We start from the raw sequence: 20,939 nt of genomic DNA on the forward strand, positions 1-20,939 counted from the left end.
CTTTATTCCCTTAAACAAGTTCCCAGATTAAGTTTTGTGGATAAAAGATTGGGAATGAGGACCCCCCACTAAAGGTGACTTATCAAGTTTTCTGATGAATACTTTATACTAATATATGTTAGATAAAAAAAAATATTATTTCCTTCCCGTTACATGGCAAGTTAGGAGAGAAATACTTTTACATGTGGAATCCAACCAAAAAAAAAAACACTTGTTACTCTTCTCAAACAAATAGAAAAATTAATATTTCCATCGTATTTTTTCTATTTTCTTTCTACCTATTTACACTTAAAACAATCGATGGATTAGTGATAGGACTATCCTCCATCTGATCTACTCTCTTAATTGGAGCTTCTTCTATTGTTATTGACACATGCCTATATATCTATACTGCATGCATCGTGACACCAACACTTGGATATACATAACAAGCACATTAAGACCGAGGTAAAAAAATTTTTTTATATATATATAGGGGTTCATAGATGGCCCTTGATGGAATTTGGAAAATCTATCGTCTCCCCTTCCCTTGTTCTCAAACTAGTTGCCACCCTATCGTAGATATTCTTGATTTCTCAAATATAGGTAGTAGGAACTTCTTCCTTATTTAGCACTTTTTGCAATACCTCTCTTGGCACTCTATTGTACCTTTTCCAAATCAATGAATACCATAAGTAGTCCTTTTTTATTCCTCCGATATTGCTCCATCAATCATTGTGACAAGCATATTAAAACAACGATTTCTTCTCACATGTATCTGGCAAATTCCACAAGGCTATGCACTGATTCTTCACAATCTCCAAGGACCAGAAATAAAGTAATCTGATGCATGAAGTACAAGATTGTCAAAAATACTGGTAATAAGAAACTCATAAACCCAAGAACAAAACAGCCACTCTTTATAGTAATTCCACTTCTACCTAGTTTTTACTTGGTCATGGGAGTTCTCCAGAGAATACAAAAATTACCAGGATTTAGCTCACAATAAAGTAAGCCTACAAGCAGGTAGCACAGAACATGTATCACAAACAATTCTAATTCCCAGGCTTCAATTATTGCAAATGAAATAAACAATAAACATGCAATGAGAGGCTCAAGATTCATTGCTTAATCAAATAATGTGGCAGAAAACAGGCAAATACAACACTTACTGGCTTATAGGAAAGGAAAAATGCAGGGTAGGAAAGGTCAAGCAGACTAAAAGCCAGCACTGGCAGGGAAGAAAAGAGCAGTGTAGACCGCTGTTAACACCAACCAACTGTATTGCATAGAAATATTGAAAATCTGCATTCTTCTAGCACAAATTGATTGCTACAGCATTCACAGTCTGGACTACCACATACAAATCTTGACTTGCACTTCTTGCTGTATGCAATTGGATGAGTCACAGATTCCCTCACTGTTCATGCACCAACCTGCCAGGATTTGTCATTGTTGAAAGGGTTACCATTTAAATGATAAAATCCCAGGAAAAAAAAATTCACAACCAGTCAGATTGCAGAAAGACATGAGCAAAGAATTAATGCACGAGCAATTAAAAGAGAAGCAGCATAGAGTTTAAAATGCGGAGTGGGAATACACTAAAAAGGAACATAGTTATCAATCTCGGATAGCAGTGTGTAGCAGCTGACACCAAAAACAATATAGCAGTATAGCAAACTGTTATTTTGAATATTTTTATACAATTTATATAATTCATACTAAATACATGTTTTTTTGGTAAGGATACTAAATACATATGAATACTTGAAAAACAAAAGAACTTAAAAATCTTGACAACTTCATAATTAACAGTAAAAAGTTACAGGTCTTAGCTCTTGAGCAAATGTACAAGTACATAGTAACAAAGGGTACTATGTCTAACCAAGGAGAGAGATAAAAGGAGTGAATCAGTTTTGTGTCTTTGAGAGATAGACAACAACAAAAAAAAAGACCTGAGAGACTATACACAGAGAATGTAGACTAGTCAAACAAAGAGAATAAGAGAAAATAGAAAGAAGGAAAAACAAACTCAGTAGAAAACACAGAAAACAGAGATTGATGAGAATAAGAGAACAATGAGAAAAATATTACAAGAAAAAACTGAGTGAGAACAAGAGAGAAGTAAAAGAAGCTGGTAGATGGGTGGCAGAGAGTCACCAAAGGGTCACACAATGGTCGTTGGAGGGTCGGACAGGATTAGTGTAGTATTCACAAGGTAGGAGAGGAGATGAGTGAGACATGATAGTTATGAACTTTGAAAGGGTTTTCCTCAAGCTGAAACCCTATTTTACCCAAAATTACCTCCATAAAATGGCCCTCTAATGCTAATATTGGAGGCCATTCTCAGGATTTTGGGAAGCTTTGGCAGTGCATATAGCAGCCAGGGGCCACTACCCTGCTATAGCACCGCTTTTGACAACCCTGCAAAGGAAGCAGGGAAAAAGTCATGCAAGATTATACAAAATCAACCAGTGACAATGACACAGTACATGCAAGCATAAATACATAAACACACAATTTTATATAGTTATTTTATCCAATTTCTCTGACACAAGAAAAACGCATTTATAGAGTGGAAGATAATAGAAGTATATCTAACATGGAACTAAATTATCAGACCTTGCTTCATCGTTTACAAGACCTCTTTCAATCATTTCCAGACGAAGTTTCTCTGCCTTATCAGTCTCATTTCTTTCTTGGAGAGCACCAATAATTGTTTCAAAAGTGACAGCATCAGGGGGGCAATCATTGTCATCCATTTTTGAAAGCAAGGTCATAGCTTCATCAAAAGAGCAGTCTTTACAAAGGGCATTGATCATAATGGTATACGTTCGGACATTTGGACAACAGCCATGTATCAAAAGATGTTGAAGAGCTTCTTCTGCAATCTTTAATTTTTCACCTTTGCAGAAATTTTCTACAATCACATCATACATGTAAAAATCAGGCCAAATTCCTTGGACAATTTGTCGAAATAATGAGATTGCCTTCTCATAAGGTTTGCTTTTGCAAAAAGCATCTAAAAAAATGTTGTAAGTGACTATATCAGGGGATTGGCCCCTATCACACATTTCATCAACAAGCTCCTGCACACATGACATTCTCCCCAATTTGCATAAGCCATCAATAAGAGAATTATAAGTAGCAAGATTAGGGACTAAATTTTTACAACGTATCTCTTTAAAGAGAACCATGGCTTCATCTACCATGTCAATCTTGCAATAACCATTAATCAAGACATTATAATTCAAGACATCAGGTTCCAAGCCTCTTTTGACCATCCTGTTGAATAGTTCTCTTGCCTCACTAACATTATTGCTTAAACAAAACCCTTCCATCAAGGCATTGTAAGTAACAATGTCAGGCTTCTCGCCTCTTTTCATCATCACAGCGAACACGCCTTGAGCTTCCACAATCCTTCCTTCTTTACACAACGCATCAACCAATATGTTAAAGGTATAATCATCTGGGTTGATGTTCCCCCGCACCATCATAGTTAGCAATCGAGTTGCTTCTCGCCATTGACCGACACTACAACAGCCATGGATGAGAGAATTGTAGGCGACAACATCAACCAAAATCCCCCTTGAAGTGACCAGAGAAAACAAACGGAGGGCATCGGCTATAAGTCTATCTTTGCACAGCCCATCAATGACTGTGCTATAGGTAATGAGATTAGGCCGAACCAAATCCTCTTCCATCTTTTGCAGCAATTGAAGGGCATCTCTAGTTTGTCCATTTTTACACAGGCCATTGATCAAAGAGCCATATGAGAACTCATCCAAAGGATACCCTTTTGCCATAAGGTCGAGGCGAAAGGCCATAGCTTTAGAGACCATACCATTGATGCAGAAACCGTTGATGAGAGTGTTGAAAGTGACCATGTTGGGCTGAAACCCCATCTTGAGAATGGTTCCCAGAAGAGAGAAGGCGAAAGAGAGGTGAGCCTGGTGGCAGTAGCAATTGATCAAGATGGTGAGAGTGGCGATGGAAGGGGTGATTCCCTTTGAGTGAAGTTGGGAGAAGAGGGAAATGGCGGTGGGGTAATGACCCATCCTTACAATGGCTCCCAGAAGCTTGTCGAATACGAAAATGGGTGGGGGAGGGTGCTTTCGGAGCATGCGATTGAAGGAAAGAAGGGTATCGTCTACAGTGTGAAATTTAGGGGGATGCAAATGACCAAAGAACCTCACATGTTGAGAAAAAAAGAGTATGTGAATGCTGCGAGGGAGGACATACCTACTTCCATTCAGCATCTTCTCTCTCACTCTCTCACCAATACCAATGCCTGATTTCTTCTTCTTCTTCAACTCAGCAACCCTCCGCCGCTGCAGAACCCTGCAACATGCCGCTACAACAACGATACTCCTAAGTCCTAACCCACTTTATTTTTCTTTTTCTTTTTTTTATTATTATTACGAATCACAGTATTTGTTATGTATACATATATTATCTCCTTTCTTTTTACTTCTTTCTCCAAAAAAAATTGACTCGTAAAAATACGGCTCTCTTTTTTTTCACCTCTTTATTATCAATCATAAATTTATACAACATCAACATATTAATAAGCAAAGGAAGAAATACAATCTTACTCTTTCACTTGATTTAAAATCGAATCTCTCTGTATTTTATAATAATTATGATAATAAGCAATTAAATGTAAAGAGAATTACAATTTTACCCTTTCACCCATTTTTAAATATAATATCTTAATATTTTTGTGTATGGTAAATTGGGAAGAAAATCACTAGAATTGTTATAGTGATAAAAGATCAAAATAGATAGATAAAGATTTAGATTTGATTACATTGTCATTATTGTATATAAAATAATAATTAACAATAATTTTATTCCCTATACACGTGATCAAATATTCATCTCCTGATTATTTATATAAAAACAATATTTATTAAAAAAAGTTAATTCATTAAATAAATTTTAATATTTCAACATATTAGTCTTTCACTTTCAACTAGAAAATATCTTGATTCACAAAAAATAATCTAAATATTTATTGTGTGTTTAAAATTTCTTTAAATTAAACTGACATTTTAATTAACTTTGACCTCTAAATCACATGTTATTTTTGTATGTTTTGATTCTTTCTCAACTTATTATCTTTTACGACGAATTCTACGGTTTGTCTTAGCCGTCAGATTTGAGTAATTTTATATCAATGGTCAGTATTTATTATTATTTTTTCCTTTTTCTTTTTCTCTTTTTTCCCCTCCCTTTCCAGACTTACCCCTCGTTTGTTTTTTTTCTCAGTCCCTTCTTCCCCCTTTCAGATCTGAGTTGCCTCCATCTCTCCATCTGCGTTGATCCACCATTTCATCAACGGTCCGACGACGAAATACTCCGACATTAAGTCGCAGTGCGCTCATGGCAGTACCCATAGTTGCTGTGAAGTACGTCTCAGAAGTCAAACCACACGAACGGTGATGCGGAGGACCGGTGATTCTGACGTCAGCGTTCTCATCGGATTTGTAGGTGACCATCGATGGCGTCGTTGGAATCCAGAAGGATCTTCTCCGCCATTGACACCAGTTGGAAAATGATCGCTCCACGTGACCATCGCCTCGCCGTCTCAGACAGGCTACCAGATCCAAATCGTGTTGCGGCGTCTCAAAGCACTCTCACTTCTCCGATTCTCGAGAACGTGTCTCACGGCCAGCTTCAAACTCGATCGTCTGTGCCTTTTGATTTCGCAATGACAGTGACTCGCGGTTTTTTTCTATGTTGATTTGGTATTGTAAATTTCTCAGATCTATTTTTTGAATCTGGCATCATAAATTTCTATTGTTGACTTTTATACAAATTTCTCATATCTGAAATAAAATTGATTATCTTCATAGTTTTATCATTGGATTTTTTGTTCTCAGTTTGTTGTTTACTTGAAAGCCATTGATGGCCATGGAGAAGCAATGGGTCTATCAGTGGCAAAGAGTGGAGATGACGGAGGAGCAGTGGATCGCGGTGGTGGCAGACAGTGGTGGTGCACGGAGGTGTCGGATATGGATAGAAGAAAAAAGGAAAGGAGAAAAAACTCCGACGGCGGCCAACTGGTTGTTTGCGGTGGAGACGATGAGAGATGAAGGAAAGAAAAGGGGCAAAAAAGGAAAAAAAGAAAAAAAAATGAGCCATCGGATGGAAACTAGAAAAAAAAACTAATGGTCTAGGTTACTTTCGCAAAGTGGGCCACCGTAGAATTCTTCATCTTTTACACATTACTCACTTAAAATGAATCTTCTAATGTATACCGTGGGAATGGCCGCGTATCTATTTACTTTGAGCAAGAATAGCCCACTTTGATTGAGTTCTGATTTCATCAACTTACTTCACTTTAGACACAGACCAATGTTAATGGAGTTTATTAATACATGGTACTAAATCGACGTAATATCCCATGAATATAAATTGAATAAACTCCAAGGTTAGACTATGAGATAGACCTAATATGCAATGTTATCTAGTATGAGGTTTCAATGCATTACACAAATGAATAAATATTTATTAATAATTGTATACAACAACAAAAAAAAACGAATTCTCTTTCTTTTTCTACAATATTCAAGAGACAATAATTTTGAAACTGCATGGGGCATCTTTGGGGTTACGAATGCTGTTCAAGTCACTCACTGATTAAAGGCTTATTCTGTGTTTACATCTGTTGCTATACTGTACATACAAAATACTTATTGCTACTTAAACTTGCAATCCCTGCGAGGCTACGAAAACTTCTCATTAGATCAGCATTCAAAACTCAATCCCAAATAAGCCATTTTGTCAAATACAAAATGGCAGGACATTGCTCCTCTTTAGTGGAGTCTCTCCTTGTCCAATGAAGTTTCACAACGTCAAAGAAATGTAAAATTCATTGATATAGAAAGCCATGCAGTCCTGTATTTTACTGGTCATAGTCTGGTACTGGCATTCCTGCATGTCCACTGCAGGTGCATGATATGATATACTCTGGCGTAACACAAAACATATCCAATGTATTGAGGGCCTCCTAAAAACTGCGGGGAATGACATAAGTGAAGACACATCGCAACACAATCATACTCCACCAGTGTTATTAATGTTCTCCAGTGAGATCTGGGCACCAGATCTACCCTCATTTGATGGGCTAGAATGTGATAAAAGAATATAAAACACCCAGAAATGAAGGCAAACAAGATATATCAAAGCCCACAATTTTGCCGTTGAGTTCCTTTTCAGAAAAAGTGCTCCAGTCACAAAAATATAATCAAGTTGTTGAAGCAATGATCCAAGCTGTATCTTGCCAGAATGAATTCTGGCTTTTAGCATAGGCTTCAACTTTGAATTGGAGAGCTCCCACAATCCTGATTCTAAGTCACTTGATGAAGAGGCAGGATTCATGTTTGCTGCACCTGATGCTGACATGTTCTCATCCAGCAACCTTGAGACAGCCTGCCAAGTTGATTATGAAAATTGAAAATCAAGTATATCACAATTTCAAGAATTAGTGTCGTAGGCTCAGTAGAAAGCATACCTCAATTCTGAATACAAGACTTGCCTTCTCAGAAGAGAGTGACTCAACCTGTTGACAAGCAGAATAATTTATTTGAAAGTTGAATAGGTAGGGGGCCAGAAACACACAAACAAGTCAAGTCCCAATGCTGTATTTGAATGAATTTTTGAAACATTTTCTGTAGGACTTCTTAAACTCTGATGGATTCCGAAAACTGCAACCAGTTAATTTGTTGGTCATTTGGGTTTGACTGCACATGATGACATGGACAATTTTAAACAATCTACTAATCTGTTCAGTCAGTCACCTGTTGGACTGACTGATCAGACAGACAGGTCCAGTCTGAATTTAAAACAGTGATCCATGAGCATTCACACACAATTACAACCAAATGGATGTATGAAACACGCACCTTTGCTTGTTTCTGTATTAAATGGTCAGTCATTTGTTGAAGCCTTCGCTTGAGCTCAACTTCCACTTCTGTTGGCTCTTCTATCTCCTTCCTTGTCATTTCAATATCAGCTTCTAGCTTCCTTGCCTTTGATGTAAAAATGCATCAAATAATTTCACAAAGCAAAAGGAAATCATATTAACTTCACATGCACAAAGCAAAAATTAATGAATACATTTAAATCTGTAGTAATGCAAATATCAATGATGCCGGTATAAAGAATGTTTTTTGAGTTTAATGGTGATACACTGACAGTGTAAAACAGTTTTACACTGTCATCCAATTACAAATTGCCATTAGTATGGCATACAAGATAATTTTTGCAAAAGTCAACAAACATACCATGCATGATGATTTGCAATTTGATTAGTGTGAAAAATTATTTTACACTCTCAGTATATAGTCTTTTTTCTCTTTTTTTTTTAATTTTAATTTATGACACAATACAACAATAAAATCTTATTCCACCTGGTGAGATCGGAAACATGGATATTAAAAACCAAAGCTTCAGGAAAATAGCATGACATTTTTATATTTTAATTATTTCTAATTTAAACGGAAATTGAGTTAAAAACTTACAATATATTTTTTTAAAAAAATCAATTGAAGGGGTTTCTTAAAAGTAGGAAATGTGTCCAAGAGTTGAGCATTTGTAATGGATTTAAATAAAACGATTTCTGCTCACTTCCAGTTATAGCTAAGTAAAACATTTTAGTTTTAACAAAAGTAAAAAAAAAAAAAAAAGGACACAAAATGGGGGAAATAGTATTAATGCTACAGTTTCCAATCAACCTCAAACTTGGTTACTAAAGTAATGCCTTTCAACAAGGTTTATCAGTGAAGGAAAAAGGAAGAACCAAGTTCAAAAAAAGATTATTGTGCCGAATTTTTCAGGAAGTTATCTACTACTTTTACTCTTGAAAATTGTCGGGTTCTCTCTTACCCAACCTTTGCTAGCCAAATAACAAAAGGAAGAAGTCAGACATCTTGTATTTTTCAACCAGACTTTACTGTTCAAGATCCTGTAACTAGAACTAAGGGACTACTGGACCATCACCATCAGATAACAGGGCACATAGTTGGGTAAATTTTAAAAGCAAGAAAAAGGAGGCAGATAATGAAAAAATTCGAAGACTTTGAACATCATTAAGAAACTGAAATATACAAGTGTAATTTAATTAGGAGACTTGTTTTGATCCTTCCAGCAATTGCTTTCTAAAATATAAGTGGAAAACAAGGAAAAATACTAAAAGATGCAAATTTCAAGATAGAACATTCTAGGCAAAGTACTAAATCATGAAATACATTGCATCTGAAATGTCATAGCTCTTCAAGGAAAAAGATGCAAATATAGATCCGTTCATAAGTTCAAAGTTTAAATCCTTACCTTTTCCTGCAACTGTGCAACTTTATTATTAATTAAAGAGTGCTCTGCCTCATGGATTTCCCGTTCCAACTCAACGCTTTTTGAAACTAGCTACAACATTAGGATAGATAAACAGATTTTAAGAATATCCATCTAAAAGATAGTGAGCATAGAAGTTTAAAAGGGGAATACAAGACCCAACAAAATACAATACCAAAGACCTTCCTCTTAAAGTCCCAAGCACGGAATACTAAACAAAAGAAACCAAAGTATCAATGAACCAGTTTCAGCAAAAAATTATATAACTTACTTGATTTTGTGAAGCTCCAGTTTGACGAGGATTCTTCATTCGCCTTCTGAGTTCTACAAAACATTAAAGGATCAATCTATTAACAGATTAGCTCATTTCAACATAAGTTCAGCTACTCCAGCACACTAAATAAGCCAATTTGCAAAATTAATGATAAGCATAGGTATCATCAGCCAGGAACTGCAGAAAGACAGTAATACTACATATTCTTTGTCAGAGATATTTTCGGGCAAGAGACATGGTTCCAAAAATCCCTATAGCAGCTTAGCACGAATTTGCTTCAACTTCAAAACTAAAATGTATCCTTTGGTCGCATACTAACCATCTATTCATAATATCTTCAAAACTTGAATATTCGCCAGTCTCTTGCTTAATTGAATATGCCCAAATTCATCATTAATCCACCATGTATATGATGTTGAATAAAATTAAACATTATCCTTGTCCGACTATACTACACTTTTTCCATTTTTGTTAAAAATGCAGACTAACCTTTAAGGTTAATAAATATCCATACTAAAACGAGACAGGTATGAGGTATAAACCTAGGTAGTTAACAAGTCCCACGAAAAGACACTATAATCGGTTCGAATGAAATAATGTATCAAACAATTTGTCAATAACTTTGCAAAGGTGCAGTACCTTCGTGAAACAACTCTTTCGAACTGATTTGCTGTCTGAGTTCTGATACTTGCTTAACCTGATAAAAAAAATGTATTTAAGTTAACACACCATAATTTAATATTCTTTCCCAGATATGAGGATGACTCAAGGATGAAGGAAGCATGGGAATTGAAGCAAAACATGCTGTTTGGTTTATTCAATTTCAATATACAGAAGTTATTCTAATCCTTCTGAAAGCTACATTTGCAATCAGAACATCTTTAGGGAATTGATTGGTCCATTCAGTTTAGTTTTTCAGTTTTCAGTTCCAGCAATATTTTGGAGATTTTTCTAGACACCATCGGAGTCAGTAACAGGGATAAGGTCTTGAGACACATGGCCCTTATCAGCTTCATGAGACTGTCAGATTGGTCATATTAAATTATTAATTATCTTATTAATTTTGTCATCGCTACTTTTAGGAAATCAAGAGAGAGGTAGCAGCAACTATATTTTTCTATTCAATAATTATTAATAGATATTAGCTACCACATACAAAATTCACATTCTATGGACCATGTGAAGTGGAGGGAAGTCACCTAAGAATCTAAATATACCTCAACTTCAAGGCTCCACTGCACAGCTGCAAGGGATCTTGCAAGATCAGCATTGACAGTCTGCAATCAATCCAGACATTTATCAACAAGTTTTTCTAGATATATTTGTGGAACAAAAACATTATAAATTATTTACAGAAAGGTGTAGTAAGTTATACTATCATATATTTGGTATAAACAAATGGCTTGAATAAGTTAAATCAACATACCTCCAGTTTAGCTAAACGTGCAAGAACTTCCATTCTAGTATTATTATGTTTCTGCTTTTCTAACTCAACAGCTTCCATTGTTTCCATCATAGTGCTCTGAAGCTGTGAAGCCTGGAGCAAGGAACAATGAGGATTAGGTAAATAACCAATAGATCATAAGCATTAAGTTCCATCCAGAGCTGTTCATCTATCCAACAGTTAACTTAAAACAATTTCAGCCTCATTGCAAGAAATTCCTATATTATGGTAGCTTTTGTAGACTTGTTAGAACAGGATAAATAAAACATAAACTATGGTTTCTATTTTATGTTTAGTGCATTTTAAAAACAAAAAAGAACAGGACATTAGATTAAAAATAATGGTGCATTTTGATTCCACTAAGAGGGGGAAACCAAGAGGAGAAAAACGGAACATAACCATTTCATTTTGTTATGTATGCAAGCCAAATACTACCTATGGAATTTGACATTTTAATTTTTCCACCAAATCACCAACAACATCAAGCAGGAAAAAAATCCAGATATTTGTCCGACGCTACCCTATCCTACAGTAGACACCATGTTGAGCATAACCAGTATACAACAAAAGTGAAAAAAAAAAAAAAAAAGCAAAGATAATGATCAGTTCTTAAATTGTCATATTGTCACCTCTTGTGCTTGTTGTTTAGCTCGCTCCTCAAGTATTTTCTCTAGACTTTCCTTCTCCCCCTCTAATTTGGCCACTATATTCTCCCGCTCCTTGATAGCATTTATTGCTTTAGCTGCTACTTTCTCAGCCAGAATCCTTTCCCTCCTCTTTCTCCTTTCCTCCCTCTCATGTTCACTTTCAGAATCAGATGTTGAACCAGAATCTGTATCTGAATCAGAAATTCCATCACTAGCCACAGGAGAACCCCTTTTCAAATCATCAGATATTGAATTAAGTTCATGCCTCCCTTGTATCATGCTTCTCGATTGATTACCATCAACATCTTCCACAATCTTAGCTTCTTGGTCCTCATCCACCCCCCATGCTAGTAATGTTTCTGCAGCCAAAGTTTTGTCGTCTTCCTGCAACAATTCTGGTGGAGAAATGTCCCTATAATTAAAATGGTGCTGATTTTCTTCATTTCTCTTTTCCTCAACCACAAGCTTCTCAGAACTGTCCTTGTCAGCATACTCCAGTCCTTTACCCCATTTACCATCTGTCTCCGATTCAACAGCAGAATTCCTCCCCGTCGAAGTCGAAGAGGTAGATTCCTTCCCATCATCACTGGCTTTTCTACTCAATTTAACTTCTTTGACAGAGTCCGACTTCTGCAAGGACCTCAGACCACTGTTACCAGTTCTTGGATTCCTTTTTACATCTGTCGCCAATGACCCTGAAGACAAACCCTTCTGCTTCCTACTACTGCTTCTGCCCAAACCACGCGGTGCAGGTAACCCATTACCGTGATTGCCCCCAGAAGCAGAAGCTATAGACTGAGTAGGTGATGGTGCACTTAGGAGTTCAGTCCAATCATCATCTGTTAGGGTAGGGCCAGATTTGGGAGATAGTTTGGGTGCACTTGCTGTAGCTTTAAGCCCATCAAAATTGGGATCACTGCGCAATTTTCCACGATACTCATTGCTCTCTAATGGCTTCTTCTTCAATTGATCCTTCAGAGACACACCGCTCCCTGATTTGAAGGGAGCATCAATGCTCGGTTCCTCCAACCGAAAATCCTCGTTCTTGCGAAGCGATTCAGCCGCTTGCTGATCGATCTGAACCATCCGTTACGCAATTGCGATGCAAAAACAAATTAATACGAAAAGAACTAAAATAATTTGAAGCATGCTATAAATTTAAATTTAAATTACAACTCCTAAGGTTAGGGATTTAGAGAATGCAATAATAATTAATCAAAAAAAGGGAAAAGAAAATGCGAAGCATTGTTATATTTGGATTTGCCTGGTGGAGAATGTTCTCTGCGGCTTTAAGTTTGGAGGAGATCCAATTCGACATGGTTTCAGAGGACGAGATGTGAGCGGCAATTGGCGCGTGTATAGCGAAACGAAGCGTTTCGAGGAAGTTATGCGCGTGCAGAAGAGGATAATGATTTTCTGAGAGAGAGATCCATCATGATGACGAAGAAGAGCGCCATGAAAGCTGTGATGTAAGGAAGAAGAGTGAAAGTTAGAGTGACATGCGGGTGATGGAACTTGTTTTGTTGGGCCAATAAATGTTGACTGAATAACACTGCTTCAGTTTCGGTCCCACTCGACGTTACCCCGTGATTTTGCCCTCACAACTACCTAACGGGCTTCAATGCTACTAGGTCTTTTGAGCCCAGGAAGAGGAAGGTCTGAGGTCCAATACTACAAGCCCGTGGGCTTCATTTTATTGGTCTTCCATTACTAGATTAAAAAGACTAAAATCCCTCGTTCTCCAGTCTCTCTCTCCGGAAAAAATTACAAGTTATGGCCATAACTTTTGAAATATTCACAAAAAGTATCTTATTGCTTGTTTTGAATAAACTATATTCACTGTTTAATTGGATAATTTACATCTCTCTTGTACGTCCTTAAAATAATTGAATGATTTTGGTTAATTCAACAATAATCACTTCTTAGGTTAGAGTTTCATCAGTTGGGACATCTTACCAAAATCCATGTCTATTACTTTGGCGCTGACAAGCGCTGGTTTCTTTTGTGTTGGAGCTGTCATCTTCAATCTATTCACTATTTTTGGTTCAATTTCTAGTTTGGAGGTGATGATGCCTTCTTGTTCATCATTTGTGTTCCTTAATTATTCAATATTTTTTATTTGCTACCGTTATTTATCATACAATATTGGATCCATTTTCTTTGAGTTTTAACTGTTTCTCATGGAAGGTGTAATTGCTTGTAGACTTAAAAGTATTAACAGGAAGAAAGTGACTACAAATCCAAACTCTTATGTCTGTGACTATTGAGGAACAATGTAATTCTAGTAGTTCAATTTTCATATACTCCTTTTTCTTTTTAAAGAAAACAGTTTAATAATATTTCTACTTTAAAATTAATAAAGGGTCACACAAGTTTTATATAAATTTAGAAGGTTCCTTTCTAATAAACTAGTATGTTACCTCATCTACTTATACGAAAACATTAGTCTTTACGTTATTACTCAGTCAAAATAAAAAGTCTTTACGTTATTGCAAGGACTTGTAAATATAGCAATAATAAATTGGTATTCCGTAAATTTATTTATGTATTTTATGACTATTATATTGAAAAAGCAGGTGAATGATTTCATTTCACTTCTCACAAGTATGTTTTCCTTGGGGAAAAGAAACTAAATATATATTAATCATTAAATACTTAAGATGACAGAAAGAAATTGACCTCGAAAAAATCTTTTAACGTCGTTTAAACTTGTTTCTATATACAATAATAAGTAGATAAATTGATTTCCGTCACCATAATTCCACAAGACAAATATGTTAGTATGTTAGTAATTTTGTAACACACTCTTCTAAACATATTATCTACTAATATTAGTTAATATAGAAATTATAAATTTTAGTGAGTCTTGATTCATATTTAATATTTCGATTTTTCTTTAATAAATTTTAATCAATAACAAAGTATAAGTTGAAAAATATATTGTTAACTCTTCTTGTTCCATAATTATAGTTCTATTAATATACTAGTACGAACTATTTTTTTTATTTCTAGTAATTGAAGGGTTTTACTAGCCTTTTTTATTTTTACCTTAAAATGATGCGACCCTCTACAAATTGAAGAGTCCATGTGTAATCGGGGAAGCACAAAGGCAAAATTCGATTCTGGATTTCCTTCTTTTTTTTAATTGCGCGTAAGTGCGCTATTGATTTGTCTAGAAACACATTTTTACTATAAAAGTGTTTGTTTTACTACCTTTTACTATAATTTTGTGTATATATAATCATTACTTGGAAGGCCAATAAGAAGAAGAAGAAAATTGTAAAGGGGAGGGAAGTGGAGAAAATAGGAAGAATGAATTTTACTCCCAAAAATCCAAAACTTCATCTTGAACAGCAAGTACTAGATTGTTTAGTTGCAGTGACTTCATCAGCTATATGGATCTCCTTCCCATTCAAAAGATTAATCGGTTTCTCGTCCATTTTAGCTGCCAAATTTTTCTGGCTTGTCATGTCATAAATCCTTGTGATCATTTGTAAGAAAACTTCCTCAACGTTGAGATTCTTCAAAGCAGAGGTTTCCATGAAGCATAATCCTTCTGTTTCCGCAAACCCTTTTCCTTCTTCTTTGTCAACTTCTCTTGATTGACCATCCAGATCACATTTGTTTCCCACCAGAACAACCACCATGTCCTCGCCTCCAAACTCCCTCAGCTCCAGTAGCCATTTGCTCACATTCTCATAACTTGATCTCCTGCTTATGTCATACACTAGCATTGCCCCTAAGGCTCCTCTATAGTATGAACTTGTGATTGCTCTAAACCTGCAACAAAATTATATCCATGGTTTTTAGACTGAATTAAATATATCAAAACTTGAAATTAAACTCTTTAGTGGGGACACAACATTCTTTGGTAAAATTCAACCAAATTATGAGTTTAATGAGTTTTAAAATAATTATTTTAAAAACCAACAAACTTATCATCATGAATTTTGATTGAATTACATTACATATACAAATGACATGTTATTGTATCACATTCACATGTGCACTTTCCGCCACTAGATGCCCATGCAAGATTTTGCCCTGTAAATGAAGAAATTGGGTGTTTCCAGAACTGTCACATGAGTTTATCATATATCACCTTAGCTTACGTAAGAATATACTAGTTTTTGAAAGGCATTGATAGCTCTGCACACGTAAATAAGGCAAATCTATATCTCCTTGGAGTGCCTAACAAAAAAAATTTATAATTAGAAAGAAGAAATTGTTTGATTATGTGATTGGCCACCGAAATCTTCACCACCTCGCGTTCATTTCAACACCCGACTCATTGATTGCCAATTTACCTTTCTCTCAATCACTTTCATGTTTCTTTCTCTAACACAAGTTGAACAAGCCCACGTCCTGGACCCGCCTCGCCTAATAGTTACGCTATTTAGATAGAATTGCATGATGAATCAAATGAAAAAAAAAAAACTTGGTTTCTACACTTACCCAACCCTATAGAGTGACCCATACTTTTTTAACTCATTTTTCATTCACATCATTAAAATCAATTAATGGAATACAGTGACATGTGTTCATTATTCAACTCCGCTACATAATAGATCTGGCTTCCTTCAGCTAGGGTGTGTAGGGGACTTTCTACTTATTTTTCTCATGCTGAAAAAAGTGCAAGGAAATAAAGAAAACAATAAAGAAGAAAGAAAAAAAAAAGGAAATTGTACGCATGTAACCCAAAGGCAAAAATAGTAAGTACTAATTACTATCCTTTTTATGGGATGGGAAATAAAAGCACTTCTCGGGAGAGAATAAAACGAAAGTTACATGCACCCACGGAAAAGGAGGAAATTACGGCGAGGTTCCAATAAAGCAGCTACCTTGGAGGGAGGATACGTTTTGGATTTTTGAATGATACAAATGCAGTATTCGTTTTCGTGAACAAGTTTCTGTATTCACAAATCCAAATCCAAGCATGGAATTCATTAATCATGATAATCTTAGTGTCTTCAGGGTCCCACTGAATGAATTCTAGTAATACTTTTCTAATTTCATTCCCCCACGTAATTAAACCAGTACTCAATTGGCATTTGGCAGCCGTGACTTTGTTTTTTAATTATCAAATCTATGAGATCATCACTGATGAACATTGCACTTTAAAGAATGCTAAAATATTTTTCCTCCCTCCCTATTTGTTTTTCTTTATTTTGGCCAATAAACAAGAGCAACCACAGGAACTATTCTTTTTTTTTTTTTTTTATGAACATAGCAGAACTATTCTTGCTTAGCTAACAAAACTATAGCTAAAAGTGGGACAACATGTTTGTGCAGATTAGATAAGGGATCAAATGAGCTGAATTCATATTAAAATCTTATAGATTAAGCAAACCACTGGACACCCACTCAGAAATTGAAACCCCAGTTTGAAAAGCAAGTCCTATATATGGTGGTATGATCTACCATGGAATTGAATTCTGATCTGCAAACTCAAAAGAATATTCTATAAATTAACCTTATTCTGAGCTAATGAATCTAGCGCAAACAAAATGAGTATCATCAAAACATTAAAAATAAAATAAATAACAACGATCAGAGACTAACAATGCCAAGGAATAACTGAACAAGCAATAGAAAAGGAATAAATAAATAAATAAAAACTTGAATGCGATGATCAATTATAGAGACAACAAAGAGTCATTCATTGAAAGTGGTGAAAACAAAAAGAGAGGAATAAGGAGTTACCAAATACCAACCTTTCTTGGCCAGCAGTGTCCCATATTTGAGCTTTGATGAGTTTGTCTCCAACCTTGATGTTCCGGTAAGCAAATTCAACTCCAATGGTGGGTTTGGAATCCAACCGGAATTCATCTTTTGCAAACCTTGAGAGCAGATTTGATTTCCCAACTCCGGAGTCTCCGATCAAAACAGCTTTGAAGAGATAATCACACTCTTCATCAAATGCATCAGCCATAATATCACCCTTATCTATTGATCTCTACCTTCACCTCTAAAGCCTTTATTTTTCTACTAATACCCGGACAGAAGAAATTCAAAGGGAACAAGACTAATGAGGAGAAGAAAAAACTTAACGATAAAGAAAATGTTGATCATGAGCTATTCGGGCAAGGAAGAGAGTCAAAATAGGGTGTAAGGTCATGATCATATTTATAGGGTTAGAAATTATATTAAGATTGTAAAACAAAGGGGACACTACACTACACAATTCTATGGAATTGTTTTTGGAGGGTGTTGAGTATTTACATGTGAAACCATTGAAAAAATACATTATGAGTAATAATCCTTTATGTTGTCCTCCAGACCTGTGGATGTCATTAATCTAGTGGAAAAGCCAACCATGGTTTGCCTCCAACTTCAAAGAAGGTCCAATGGTGTTGTTCCACCTGTCCCCATCAAATTTTTCAATGAGAAAGTTGGCATTTTCATGCTTATGTGGCCTTTCAGGATTGGCAAACACTATTTTGTGCACATCACTCAACAGATTGGTTATCGAATGACGTTGTTTAGATCATAATCATCTTAAGGTAGTTTAAAATTGCACAGGGTAATGATTCCTAATTATATATCTCCTCTTTGGAAAATATAGTTTTCCAAGTGATGATCGTAGATGTTTGTGGTTAGGTAACGTTGTAATGATCAAATTAAAAAGGGATTGGAAAAAAGAAAGAAAGATCTAGCTTTGTACACAGTTAATTACTGAAGAGCAAGACGGACCCAACTATATGCACACAGGGCCAGCTGCCCCCCCAGAACATAAAGTCCTTTTAATATAATCAATTTTTATTAACAGTTTTTATATAAATTAAAATATTTTATTCATATATATAAATATATTAAAGTTCAGTTTAATTTCTATAAAAAAATTATTTATTTTAAAATTAGATTAGATGATATCCAAGTGAAACTCAACTTCATTTAAATATAATTTATGATAATTGTCATAAATTATTAAAAAAAGTATAAGAATATAATTTCTGAAATAAAAATATCCACAAATTACATGGAAAAAAAAATCAGATTCAAAAACCCCAAATCCCTAGAATCAATCCAGATCAAGAATCTCATAACAAACCCAAATCAATCCACATCCAATTAAAAAAACTCCCCCACCACTGTAAACAATATAAGAAAGATGCGAATTGAAAGAGTTTGTTGCAGCAAAAAAAATGAATCATAGAATCTGCAACACCAAAACCCATTCTTTCACACAATGAAGTACAATAAATCATCCTTCTCCGCCGTCGCCTTCACTCTCTTCAATGCCACCCTCTTAACCCCTCTTCAGTATCACCATCGCATACCCTCTTAATCCGCTATTCTATTTCACAATGAAAGCTGCAACCTGGATGTTGTCATTGATTCATTCAAAAATGTACCTCTGTGTCTGTGGTCAATGGAACCCGGTTTGTGTCTAAATATGATGAATTGAGGCAATTAATTTATGAGTTCTGTACGTGTGGGCAGTAGTTTTTGGGTTATGGTGATAACAAGGGAATTATGATTTTTATGTGATCAGCGCTGCTGTATAGACTTATTGGGGGGCTTTTATTTGTTGTAATATCAGGACACTTATTTGTTATGTTAGGCTTCTTTGAGTAATTATCACACATTCATTAAAAATAAAAAAGTTAAATATTATCTAACTAAGTAAACTTAAAAATTTGAATCTTGATTTTGAGATAAAATATAACATTAAGTTTATGATTTATTGGTGTAAATCTCTTAAATATTTATTCCTCTTAATTCTTCCACCAACAACTGATATCAATGATTTGATTTGGTGATCGGTTTGAGCAAGATGATGACCGACAATAAAATCTTAATCTTGAGGATCTATTGTATCAAAAATCTTTTTGTTGATGGGCTCAAGCGGTGTATCTCGGGAGTGAATGACAATGCAAGAACCTAAAACATGTGGACTCTAATAACTATACTCATAATTTTAAGATTTTAAGTTAAAGTATGATGTAAAATTAATTACTGTGATTATTCATGATTTTTTGATATAAATATCCCATGTTTACTCTCCTCAATTTCCCAACATGATGCTGCCTTGGGCTGGCCTTGATGTGGGTGTTCATAACAGATTCGATTCCGCCTGGACTCACCCTCGGAGACTCGCAGGTTTGCGCCACCGTGGTCGGTGCCGGAACGGCGTCGTAGTGGAGAACCAACGACGCGTTCGAATCGCCATCTGGGTCGGGTTCCTCTTGCGAAATATTGAAGGGTAGTGATTGGGTGTTGATTCCATTCCATTTCATCTTGGGGCGGAGCATACTAGTGCTATTGGGAGATCCATTGCTTTAAGTGGACAGACAATTCACATGTAGTCTATGATTTCCGAGAATTTTAATTTTACGAGAATTAAAAGGAGATAAATAATTTTACAAGAGAATAAAATTAAATTTTGATAATTTATAAAGATAAAAAATATTTCATTCTTTTATATGTTACTCAGTTTCACTTTTAGAGTATAGAAGCAAATTAATCCAAACAAACAACATTTAAAAAGATAGTAGCATCAAACTAAGTGACTAACTTCTTCAATTATGTTTTCATTGTAACTACAGACATAAAATGGAAAGGGTTTTTCACTATCTTTTAGAATTTACAATAGTCTTTTTTTATAATATTCTAAGAATAGCCAAATAGTTACAATACAGCAAAATCAAAGGTAGTGATTTAGTATTTTTTATAGACAGGTACTTTATCTTATAATAAACGGTCTTATTGTTTTAATTTTTGGTGTTTTTAATTTTGAAATGATTTGTTATATTTTTATTTTAATAAAAACACACACACAGTTTATTTATGTTAAAATAAAATTTGACTCATCAAAATTTTATCACGTGAAAAAATTTCTCCCCCTATCATATTTTTGGGTTTTATTTCTGTTGAAGTATTATTAGGTTTGATTTTCCGTAAACCAAACTCAACTTATAGATCTCTCTATTTTGGTTTTCAAACTTTAGGATACTCCTCCTAGGCTTATTAGATTAACTGAAAAGATCGTCACACGCACACTTCTCGAACTTCAGGACACAAAACTCAATAACTGAAAGTTCACACTTGCTTCTATCTAGCATGCCTACACACGCGCCCACACTTACATCTATCTTCCCTCTAATTTAGTCTTCCTAAGAACTTATTACTTTTAGATCTTAACATTTTTTAGTATTTTTTTTAATAAGTTATGATAATTATATTATTTTTAGGTATGTAATTCAAGTAAATAATGTGTTTATTATTTAATTAAATATAA

At 35.0% G+C, this 20,939-nt stretch overlaps 3 protein-coding genes and 1 long non-coding RNA gene across 10 annotated transcripts; 1 reads left to right on the forward strand and 3 right to left on the reverse strand.

Moving 5' to 3' along the window:
• Positions 1-192: 192 nt before the first annotated feature.
• LOC114421277 (putative pentatricopeptide repeat-containing protein At1g12700, mitochondrial) lies at positions 193-4,496 on the reverse strand. Of its 5 annotated transcripts, XR_003668519.1 has the most exons (5): positions 2,602-4,496; positions 2,140-2,403; positions 1,152-1,415; positions 921-995; positions 193-822 (listed from the first exon to the last, which is right to left on the reverse strand). XR_003668519.1 is itself a non-coding variant. In XM_028387127.1 (2 exons), exons 1-2 carry the CDS (start codon positions 4,236-4,238, stop codon positions 2,373-2,375), a joined length of 1,668 nt encoding a protein of 555 aa, XP_028242928.1. In that variant the 5' UTR covers positions 4,239-4,496; the 3' UTR covers positions 1,422-2,372. The 5 variants fall into 5 exon arrangements, 1 of the variants encoding a protein (XP_028242928.1); XR_003668520.1 differs by lacking the exon at positions 921-995 and having other exon boundaries at positions 2,284-2,403; XR_003668518.1 differs by lacking the exon at positions 921-995.
• A 588-nt stretch (positions 4,497-5,084) lies between these two features.
• LOC114421283 lies at positions 5,085-6,308 on the forward strand. 2 transcript variants are annotated; one of them, XR_003668523.1, is made up of 3 exons: positions 5,085-5,161; positions 5,251-5,729; positions 5,865-6,308. It is a non-coding gene; the product is annotated as an uncharacterized LOC114421283 (long non-coding RNA). The 2 variants fall into 2 exon arrangements; XR_003668522.1 differs by lacking the exon at positions 5,085-5,161 and having other exon boundaries at positions 5,206-5,729.
• Positions 6,309-6,472: 164 nt separating this feature from the next.
• Positions 6,473-13,224, reverse strand: LOC114421276 (golgin candidate 2-like). Its single transcript, XM_028387125.1, has 10 exons — positions 12,963-13,224; positions 11,681-12,775; positions 11,034-11,144; positions 10,825-10,884; positions 10,247-10,304; positions 9,605-9,657; positions 9,316-9,405; positions 7,890-8,015; positions 7,499-7,546; positions 6,473-7,416 (listed from the first exon to the last, which is right to left on the reverse strand). The coding sequence occupies exons 1-10, from the start codon at positions 13,014-13,016 to the stop codon at positions 7,042-7,044; spliced, it is 2,070 nt and encodes a 689-aa protein (XP_028242926.1). The 5' UTR covers positions 13,017-13,224; the 3' UTR covers positions 6,473-7,041.
• A 1,564-nt stretch (positions 13,225-14,788) lies between these two features.
• On the reverse strand, positions 14,789-17,953 carry LOC114421280 (ras-related protein RABA6b-like). 2 transcript variants are annotated; one of them, XM_028387133.1, is made up of 2 exons: positions 16,540-16,821; positions 14,789-15,478 (listed from the first exon to the last, which is right to left on the reverse strand). In XM_028387133.1, the coding sequence occupies exons 1-2, from the start codon at positions 16,650-16,652 to the stop codon at positions 15,040-15,042; spliced, it is 552 nt and encodes a 183-aa protein (XP_028242934.1). In that variant the 5' UTR covers positions 16,653-16,821; the 3' UTR covers positions 14,789-15,039. The 2 variants fall into 2 exon arrangements, with proteins under 2 accessions (XP_028242934.1, XP_028242933.1); XM_028387132.1 differs by lacking the exon at positions 16,540-16,821 and adding an exon at positions 17,413-17,953 and having other exon boundaries at positions 14,882-15,478.
• Positions 17,954-20,939: the final 2,986 nt, after the last annotated feature.

Source organism: Glycine soja, chromosome 8, assembly GCF_004193775.1.
Source record: "Glycine soja cultivar W05 chromosome 8, ASM419377v2, whole genome shotgun sequence".
In the NCBI taxonomy this organism is placed as follows: domain Eukaryota; kingdom Viridiplantae; phylum Streptophyta; class Magnoliopsida; order Fabales; family Fabaceae; genus Glycine; species Glycine soja.